The 10,762-nt window shown below is 39.1% G+C and overlaps 1 protein-coding gene across 1 annotated transcript in view; it reads right to left on the bottom strand.

Annotated features, from left to right (window-relative positions):
• Window positions 1–2,396: 2,396 nt before the first annotated feature.
• Window positions 2,397–10,762, bottom strand: part of LOC131235065 (uncharacterized) — a 34,514-nt gene continuing 26,148 nt past the window's right edge. Inside the window, exons 17-24 of the mRNA XM_058232172.1 lie at window positions 8,634–8,801; window positions 8,435–8,540; window positions 6,063–6,200; window positions 5,781–5,942; window positions 5,498–5,698; window positions 3,524–3,718; window positions 3,340–3,411; window positions 2,397–2,908 (exon numbers count right to left, since the gene is read on the bottom strand). Coding sequence (XP_058088155.1) covers window positions 2,756–2,908; window positions 3,340–3,411; window positions 3,524–3,718; window positions 5,498–5,698; window positions 5,781–5,942; window positions 6,063–6,200; window positions 8,435–8,540; window positions 8,634–8,801 — 1,195 coding nt within the window. The 3' untranslated portion in view covers window positions 2,397–2,755. The remainder of the gene's footprint in view (window positions 2,909–3,339; window positions 3,412–3,523; window positions 3,719–5,497; window positions 5,699–5,780; window positions 5,943–6,062; window positions 6,201–8,434; window positions 8,541–8,633; window positions 8,802–10,762) is intronic.

The following is a 10,762-nucleotide window of genomic DNA, read 5'->3' as shown; positions in this document are numbered from 1 at the left end:
GTCGAGGGTTACGCAGATCTTGCGCAGACTGCGTAACTTTGAGGCGGTTTCTGAACTTTTCCAGAGGTGGTGCTTAAGTGGAGTTTCCTAAACTATAAATAGGGGTCCTTAAGACTTTCTAAAAGTATTCTAAAAGGTTCTAGGGTTATCAAAGGGTGTAGCAAGGGTGAGATTCGAGGTTATTCGAATCGGGTAAGTCCTCTCTCTTTGTAATTGATGCTTTCATAGCGGAAATCTGTTGCTTTGTGCTGTGGTTTTTTTTCGCAAGGATTTTTCACGTTAAATCTGTGTGTTCTCTTGTATGTGCTTGGTGCCATTGAATTGCTATCCTAGATCTAGATCTGTGTGATTCCGCAGGCCAAAATCCCAATAAAATGAACATTACAGTGGGTCCTAATAAGATTTTAATGGCGGGCGTTCAATCTCCACTGTTTCCTGTGGGGTGGTCCACCTGATATTTGGATTTGCTTCATTTTTGGGCTCATGCCCTAAAAGGAGCCAGAGACGGATGGACAAGGTGGATGTGCAGCACATACATCAAGGTGGGCCCTCTGATCACATACAGCATACACATCAAGGTTGGCTCCACACGGTCATGACCGAACTCATTGTTACCTAGACCTGACCGAATCCGATCACCCTGCATTCAACATGCGCAAGGTCCAACGGAACTGACCTGATTTTCTTGTATGGTGTTACTGGAAGGCTCCACCATATGCAATGCCCAGATGCCCTGCTCACTTGCCATGTTGGACATGGCACATACATCAGGTGCACAGGGTTGAGGGTTGTTTGTAGGGCTAGCTAACCTTCATTCTAAATTCAAAAATCAGCTATCATACAATTAACTGAAACGCACCATTGCCCATTGAGCTCTGCTAGCACTGATTCACGCAGTGCCTCAACGTCCATACTAACATAACTACATGCCATTTATCAGGTGAGAGCCACCACGAACATGGCCCAGCCCCAAAATCAGGCTGGTCGGTGCACAAGGGAAAAAGATCATCATCTTCTAAGCCCAAGGGAAAAAGAAATGGTTGGAGAAAAGATGACAGCCCACATTCTACATCCATTTGTGACCCACCTACACAGCCTACAATCAACATCCGTACATGACCCACCCGGTGAGAGAAGCTTGATTTTGGGCCAGGACATATTCATGGTGCCCTCCTGGTGAGTGCCCTGATCTCGAATGGAATGAATTGCACCATCAGTCTCTTGCCTACGCTACCCCATCATTAGCAAATGACAGTCAACCGCCTGCCAGACATCTAAATTTCCAACCCTACTTCCAATCCATGGCAATGACTAAGAGGCCCCTATTCCCAGCCAGAGCTTATACCCTTTCGTAAATTGGTCACAATTCGTTAGTTCTTAGTGTAATCACGTGATCTTAGACCGGTCTAAGTGAATCCAATAAGCATTTCAACAATTCCAAATTTACTAACGGTTTGATGCTTTTGTGAGTTGTGATAAATAAAAAATAAATAAATAAACAAAGACGCAAAAAAGAAAAAAGAAAAAAGAAAAAAAGAAAAAGGAAAAGGGGCCAGCATATCAAGTGACAAATGAGGGTCCTGCCATTTGAGGAACCCTGCTCCACACCAGACATGAAATTGAATCAGATCGGACAACAATATTTCGCTGGCGCCTGTTGTCTAAACGTTCAAAACTGACATGCATCTACAATGAATGACATTGCACGACTGTCACCTGAACTGCAGTCATGGGGACCCACGACACTAGCGATAGAAACAGCAAAACATTTGTATACAAAAAACCAATAACTGGGCCGAATGATGATACCGCAATTGCAACACAGTAGTCTCCCCTACCATATACGTTGCATGTACCACAAATTGAAACCACAAACAAATAGTAGGACACTAGATGGATTACAACCCAAAAGTTTGACGAAGTATGATTAAAACTAGCCTATTGGTGGGCATGTAATAGACAACAAAACCAAATGGTAAATGGTCCAAAATAAACAAATGTCCATCAGTAACTGGTCAGGGTTCTCCAATCAAATCTGATTCTCAGGATGTATGACCCAGCTACAGCAGTCCCATTGTTGGGCTGTTCAGATTAGAGTGGTATGCCCCATGTACAGCAGGAAGCCACCTCAACACTGCAGTAGTGGTTTGACTCTCAGCAACCAATGATTCCCTAAATACCTTAATGATTCTTTCTTAAAGAGAGAATTTCAATCTGGGTGCATAACCTTGCGGTGGAGATGAAATGTCATCTATGTGTTTCTGAGGTTACTTTCGGTTATTTTGGTTTAGCCTCTGCCACACATCATCAGAAATGAACACTTTCGATCCATTAACGCCACAGAAATAAGATGACATTATACAATGGAGAGCAAAGAAATAGGTAGTCCCTCTCGGTGAAACAAAAAACAAAACTAATCAATCGAAAATTGAATTCAACAAAGGTAATCAGTACAATCAACAGTCACCTGTTACAAAGGATCCTACATTTCTGGATGAGATGAAGGCGGGCTATCTTCTATTATATAAACCCTAACTGTATCCCTTTGCCTGTACAAAATCGGCATAGTTAGTTGCTTTTGGATGCTCATCTCCCCAGTTGCAGATCAATGATGAGGCTTTCATTCACATCTCCTTGGCTATGATTGTGTCCGACAGAGCCTATTTATGTATGGGTCCTTCGTGCTCTTGCGGTGAAAAACTAATGCCTCTTTCCTCATTATATATTTATATACACAAACACAGACAAAACATATCTAATAGTAGTAATTTGATTCCTTGTGATTTGGTGCATCCTTACAGAGCATGGACCGGACTTCCATGATTGATCTGGGTGGCTCCAAGTCTTTTTCTTGCAGTGCATTTCCAAGCAACTGTTGCATCTGTGATGCAAAGGTGTCATCCAAAATCTGCAAAACCCAAGTCAAAATCAGACAGCACAAGTGGCAAAGAGGTGCAATATGATGTTCCATAGAGAGACGGTGTTTTTGTTCAACCCAGTAATGGTGTGAGACCCACCTATCAGTAATCTAAGCAGTTGATCCGGTTCATCCCATCATGGGACGGTCCATGCCCTAAGAGCGCCCCCAACAACTGATCCTAGCCATGTGACTAAAATAGATAATCATAATAAATGGTCGACTTTTAACATGGCCTGAATCAGACAAGATCATCTGATGGTGAGATTTTTGGGGCTTCCGCGAACCAACATGGAGCCCATCCATATGAACAATTTGGGAACTAGGTGGAACCCACATATACAGTTGAGCTAACCAACAGCTTCATCGAGCATTCTATATTTCCTCGACTTTAAAATTTTGGAGAATAGCACCATACTTACTGCCACAGTAACTCTTGAACTTTTATACCATGACCGGTTCTCTTTCCTGTTCTCCAAGAAGCTTAATATATCCTGTAATCAGACCAAAAAAAGAAAAGAAAAGGGAATATAAAATATATATATATATTTGTATGCTATATATCCCACAAAATTTTAAGTTAAGAAAAGCTTCATATGAACAGACCTGCCCCATCCGGTCCCAATAACCTCGGCATATTGCAACAAAGACATGGCTCTCAAAGACAGTATGAAGGTGATCTATTGTTTTCATGAGCTGATCCTTCAAAGGCTGCATTCTGTTGCGAATATCAGACTCGATCACAACTTCCTTTGAATCTTGGATGATCTTTTTAAGTTTCGTTGCATTCTGCGCACGAGTCTAGAAATAGGACGCAGCCATATGGCCCATCATCAGAATCAGATAGTATTCTTTAATATTTGCCAAGAAAATCATGTATTGAGCAATACAAAAAGGACAATGTCCTGCACACATCCATTTAGTACTTATGTTCATCTACAAAACACACATAAATACTGATAAGCAGACATGTATTGTTGTTTCCCAACTGTTTCTGATCCTTTTCTTTTTACTCTTTATTTTTTTCATTTACAAAATGTCCTTTCCAGCATTAATGTTGGTGTCTTTATTTATTATTTATTTTTTGAAACTGATATTGAGATTTCATTAAAGAGAGAGAAAAAACTGGTCAAAAAAGGGCTTACAACACTAAAAAACTAGGAAAAAAAAAAAAAAAACTGGCCCCACTGATCCAGATTATACGAACTGTTTAGTCGTTGACTATATCAATCCAGTTCCACCATTCCACTCCATCAAAGGCCAGACCTTCAATTAGACCATAGGTCATCAAGCCTTTTTCTTACTACCTCCATCCATGTCCTTTTGGACCTTCCCCTTGACCCTTTTAGAGCCTTCAACTTGTACCAACTCACTCCTAACCTGCATGTTTCTTGGTCTCTGTTACACATGACCAAACCATCCAAGTCTACTTTCCCTCGTCTTATTATCTATTGGTGCTACTCCTAAGTTTCCTTGAATGCATTCATTTCTAATTCTATCCTTCCTCATCTTGTACCAACATCCATGTCCTTTTGGGCCTTCCCCTTACCCTTTTAGAGCCTTCAACTTGTACCAACTCACTCCTAACCGGCACGTTTCTTGCTCTCTATTACACATGACCAAACCATCTAAGTCTACTTTCCCCCATCCTATCATCTATTGGTGCTACTACTAGGTTCCATTGAATGCTTTCATTTCTAATTCTATCCTTGTCTTGCCACCCATCCATCTCAGCATCCTAATTTCAGCTACACTCATCCTACACATGTTGTTCTTTAACTGCCAACATTCTGTCCCATAAAGCATGGCTGGTCTTATAGTTTTTTTTTTTTTTTAAAGGTTACCTAAACGCTTTATTGAGGAGGAGCCAAAAAGCATGGCTGGTCTTATAGTGATTCTGTAAAATTCCCTTTTAGTTTGATTGGTACACAACAATCACATAAAACTCTAGAGGCACATCTCCATTTCTTCCACCCAACGTGAAATTTATCGGCAACATCCTTTTTAATCTCCCCACTCATGAATTATTTACCCAAGGTATCGAAAGCGGTCATTCTAGGAAACATCTTGGTCAGCAATCTTACTAACCTCATTTTCACTCTTATTACTAAAATTGCACTCCATAAACTCTATTTTAGACTGACTAATTTTAAATCTTTAGATTCTAAAGCATCCCTCCATAAATCTAGCTTTTTGCCTATGCCCTCCCTCATCTTGTCAATCAAAACTGTGCCATCTGCAAAAAAATACACCATGGGATCTCTTCCTACAAATGTCTCGTTAACTCATCCATAACATCTTTTGTCATTTTCCTAATGCACCTAGCCGTCTCATTCCAAATAACATTTACTTCTTCCTCAACACTCCACTTTCCTTCTTCCATCAATTTATTTTTGAATGATATTATTTTCTCTCCTTTTAAGTTCCATCTAGAAAAACATGAATGCTAAAATTTCCAATGATGTTCCTTATCTGTGCATGTGATCCATTCATAAAATCATTTTATGGAAACCATCTAGTTCCTATAATGGAAAACAAAATCAAAATCAAACAAAGTTTTGTTTTCAAAGAGGTACCCACATTCTCTGCAAGCTTCTCGACAACTGCCTGTAGGTAATTTCTGAACTTGGCTCTCAGCATCACTGTTACTTCACTGAGGCGCTCTCCAGAACCCGAGCTTCCACCATCAGGTATGCAAGAACCCCATGACTTCAACTGCAATTCTATCTTGGGCCGCAACACATCAAGCAGCCTTTTCATAGTGTTCAAGAGAATTCCCAGCTGAAAGAAAAGGGAACTATTTTTCTCAAGCCACGAGATTAAACATGCGAGAACATCAGTATTTTGGACACAGCTCACTCACCTCCTCAGGGACCACGTAAGGCTCAGAAGCGCGTTTAGCAATTTTCTGGACATACTTGAGACCGAATTTCTTAGGTGTCAGTGTATCCTTCAATGGCGCCAACACATCTGCATATTGCTTGTCTAAAGCCTCCACCACTGCCTTCTCAATATCCGCAACAGCCTTTTAGTTCCATCCAAACATTAACATATCAAACAAGTCAAGTGCAAGATATTTCAATTTTAAAGATAAGGCAAAAGAAAAGAAAAAGACAAAGGGCAAAAGACCCGGTACATGACATACATTTTCCAGAACAAATGTATATTCTGGCCAGCGACAAATAATGACGTCATATTCATTCAGTGTTTCTCTCAGCCGATCATACATCTCATCAACAAACGGAGTTGTGGAATGCCGTGTTGTAACGCCAGACCACTTCACCTGCACGTTAGTTAATTTTAAACAATTTTTACAAGCATAAAGTTGATTGGAGTAGCAGAGGATATGAACTGATTGTATTGGGTGCCATCTCTGGAGCTGATTAATGACGATGAAGAGAAGATGCCAGAACAAATTCCAAAAATTTCACAAACACAGTTTATGGTAACATCCAAAAGCTTCAATCTAACAATAGGTTTTATAAATATTTGTGATTGCAGTAGTAGATAACATAAAGAAAAGCAGTTTTCCAGTTTAGAGTTGGCCAAAGCATAACAAAAGGTAGATATTCTATAAGAAAAGCACTAAAATGATCAATCTATATCCAGAATTCATCAGCTTCCAAGTTATATTGGGAATCAAGACCTATGGTCCTCTATATTTGTGGATCTAGAATATATTTTATAAAAGAATAGTTTTGTGGTCATCACGTGTTGAGATAGTTATGTATATGCAAAGTTCATTAGGGAGTACTTTAGTCTTTTGCATTTGTAATTGTATGTATGCCCAAAGCTTTTCCTGATGAATACAGAATATTCTCTCCAACATTCTTCTCCAAGTTTTTATGGTAGTAGAGCCCAACATTCTGGGTTGGCGTTTTGTTCACCTAATTGTTATTGGGTCAGTGAGTATACCTCTCTCTCTTAATTATCCATATGCACTATCCATACAGCTGACTTCTGCAGCTAAAATCTGATAATGGGCTCATAGGGATAGGGGTTTTGATTGCTTACTTGTCTGAGGTTTATGGTGACTTCTACCTAATTTTTCAAAGTTGTTTGCAGGGCTCTGCAGATAGTGTGTTTCAGTCTCTTTCCCCAATTCCTATCCTCTGCTATCTTTGGTATTTCTCCTTTTGAGGGCTTGTTCTCTATTCAGCCCAATTACTCTGAGCCTTCATTGCAGGATCCTTCAAACTAGGTGCCTCTCTCAATTCGATCTGCGCTCCTGCTCCCGCTTCCCAACTGTTTATACTTGCTAAATTTTTTAAACAAGTGCTTTCCCACTCCTGCACCCAAACTTCTTGCCGCTGCGGCTTGAACTTCATGCAACTATACTATGAGCTTTGCATGTTTTGGTGCACCTGCTTTGTCATTCTTATAGTTGCACAAAGCCACAAAGCATGAATCGAAGCAGCTACAAACTCAGGTGCAGGTGTGGGGAAGCATTCTTTCAAAATGTAAACAATTATAATTAAGTAGGGAGCAGACATGAGTGAGATTCCATAGAGGCGATTTGAAGTGGGAGCCACACCTAGTTAGAAGGATCCTGCAACTAACTTCTCTAAGAGCATGGACTAAGCTTTTTTGCTCAATCCACCTTGTGTCTTTCTGGGGTATAGGATCAGGCATAAGGGTTATCAATGTTATGATCATTTAGTAAGTGGCATGCATACTATCACATTCCCTTGAGCATATTCCAATCTATTCATGATCAGCCCGATCTCCCTTGACTCCTGCACCTGCTAAGAGCATAACCCACTCTACTGATTCCAGTGTTGCATGATACATACTATATACAAGGGTAGTTTTGTCATAACCATGTACTAAGTGACATATATGCAAAAGCTTATCAACAATTGTTTGGTCTTTCGCATATGTGATTGTATATACACCTAACACTTACATCAATGAATATAGAACATTCATCCCCAAGTTTCAGATGACAGGTCCATAGCACAGTGCTCATTTTGTACTATATGAAGGTGGGGACATTAGCAACATGCTAACATTCCCAAACCTTTTAAGCGGCACACAGGATGACCTGTTGTTGATCTGATCATTCATACAACTAGGAGCAAGCCATGGTGCAAGAATCCAGCCAATCGAATTATCCTAACTATTTGAATGGAGCCAATTTGTTAAAACTGTCTGTTGTTTCTACCTGTAAATCACATGGTTAGAATCATCAAATCAAAGTGTTACTATAGAATCATAAGAAATACAAAGTGGGATCTATCTACTAGATGTTTCAAGATGATGACTGGACCCATTTTGTTTCTCCATTCAATCTTGAGTGACCATATTCATGATATTGATCGGAAGCTTATAATACCTGATTGGCATAAATTTACACACGCACACGTGCAAACACCCACCCCTATGGTTTTCCAATTTGTTCCAATGTTTCCTCCCTCCAGAAGGGGAACAGGGGAAACAGGAGCTTCAGCCCAGGGACAGATTCCACCATAAGAAATAGATTATATGACCATGGCATTGAAAGCAGAAAATTCATACCTTATCTAATTTGCAGGACTCGAGCAAAGAGAGTCTCTTATCTTGAATCCAGAGAATAATATACAAGTGGAACAACTCTTTTGCATCAACACCTCCTTTGACAGGGCTGTGAAAGATCATAACAAAGATCGGTAGGAGGCCCGAAAGAAGAAGATAATGTATCGAGGAAAGAAAATAAAGAGCGCAACACATCAATTACCAAAGATTCCAGCTATCAAGATCTCTTTGAAAATCTGCAGTTGCAATTACAAGATCTGCTACGTGTTGTGCGGGACTGGTGGGAGGGCATGCAACAAGGAATGCACGCAATCTATTGCAGAGCTCGGCACTGTATATGGAGGCAGAGATGTTTGGGAGATCTATAAAACTACCAAAAAAAAAAAAAGTTTAGTAGGGGTGAGCATGCCTAAAAGAGAAAATGAAATCCAGCGGAATAACCAGAAAACTAAACTGTGTAAATACAAGCAAGCGTGGACAAATGCAAGTGGCAGCGCATATGGCCATGAATCATTATTATTATTATTATTATTATTATATATCATGAACAGAAACAAAATGCATGGATGTATGAACACTTTTCCAATTACGTGTCCATAATATGTCTGATACATGCAAGCATGCAGGTACTACACATAGAAACGTACTGTAAACTCACCCACAAGCAAATACTTCTAACTTTTTCCTTTTTTTTTTTTTGTTTATATCTATTGCATATATACTATTATGAATGAATCATGACAGATGCATGCACACCAGAACATTTGTAAAGGCTGGTTTTTCACTTGTTTGAATTAACTCTTCTGGCAAAAGTTACAATTTTTTTCCATCAGTAGAAAATACTTTAACTTTCATATGCATAGATATATTTATGAATGAATCATGACAGATGCATGCACACCAGAACATTTGTAAAGGCTGATTTTTCACTTGTTCAAATTAACTCTTCTAGCAGAAGTTACAAGTTAATTTTCCATCAGCAGCAAAAATGACAAGAACTGCTGAATATAATGAACGATTTTGTATAGTTGTTTAAAGCTAGTTAAACAGAAATCAACTGTTACTAATAACATAACTGGGAAGTAACACACAGGTCAGGAATCCAAGTTGATGTTTGACAAATATCTGTAATACATTGGACCAAGGTTCAGAAACCGAAAACTCAATTTTGATTCTTTTTTCCTTAATGCAACTCAACTCTGATTCTACTAGAAGAAAATTAATTGCATAAGCAAATCTTTCATCTCAACTCATCCAAGTCTTTTATTGAAAAGAAATTCAAGGAACATGGAGGCTTGCTAGAATGCATCGTATTGCAATAGGATATGTCGAGACCATAGCCTTTGAATCTGAATCATCTTCCAATGATCCAAACCATATGATGATTCTCATTTTGCATGGTGAACAAACAACTGATAAAAGCCCTCAACCTTTGATAATTTGGCTCTTTTGCTTTGAATCAAGGTGTTCCGTATCTATTACAATACGGCCATAAAGGCCTATGTGTATAGGTAATGGCCGTAACCGTTACGCGATGTGGGGGTGAAACAGGACAGTTGGTTTTTTTGGACCGTATCGGCCATTATGAGGCATAACAACCGTTACCCCCTGTAACGGTAAAAAAAATAAACGGGGGCCAATTCTTTTTTCTATGTAAATCCATTTTTCTCTCATTTTTTCACTTTTCTTAATCCAAAAACTTTCCTATATCATTCTCCAACAAATTTTGACCACTCGTGCTATAAGGATTAAAGTGGTACGTTGAAGCGATTTAAGCAAATAAAAGCTCCAATGGTCTTTTTTTTTTCAAAAATCGAAAAAAGAGGTATATATGCATATTTTTCTGATTTCTAATTCTAATGATTAATTGTGATGTGTAAACATTAGAAACACATAACTATGTTATTGTTCATAAATTCACTAGACAACCCAATACAATACTCACTAAAGAGTAGACCGTTACGCTACCATAAACGTGTTCAAAACAAACACACACACACACACACACACACACACACACACACACACACACACATACATATTTTGAATATTTACATTATTCTAGATTTTCTAGATATTTTTTCAGAATTTTTCGTGCAAATTTTTTTTTCAACCGTTGTGGGGGTAGTAACAATCATTACACCCTTGTATTGGCCGTTATGACCGATACCCGTATTGGTAACAGTGGTGACCGTTATGGCCATTGTTACCGATATGGAATACCTTGCTTTGAATATGAACGATCGCCATAACCTTTGTATAATCAAATGATTGAAAGATCAATTTGAGACTGTGTCCCGCTCGTTAGAGCTGGCAGAGATAATGTAGTGT

Source organism: Magnolia sinica, chromosome 2 (genome assembly GCF_029962835.1).
Source record: "Magnolia sinica isolate HGM2019 chromosome 2, MsV1, whole genome shotgun sequence".
NCBI classification, from domain to species: domain Eukaryota; kingdom Viridiplantae; phylum Streptophyta; class Magnoliopsida; order Magnoliales; family Magnoliaceae; genus Magnolia; species Magnolia sinica.
This window is presented reverse-complemented; position numbering and strand designations above follow the sequence as displayed.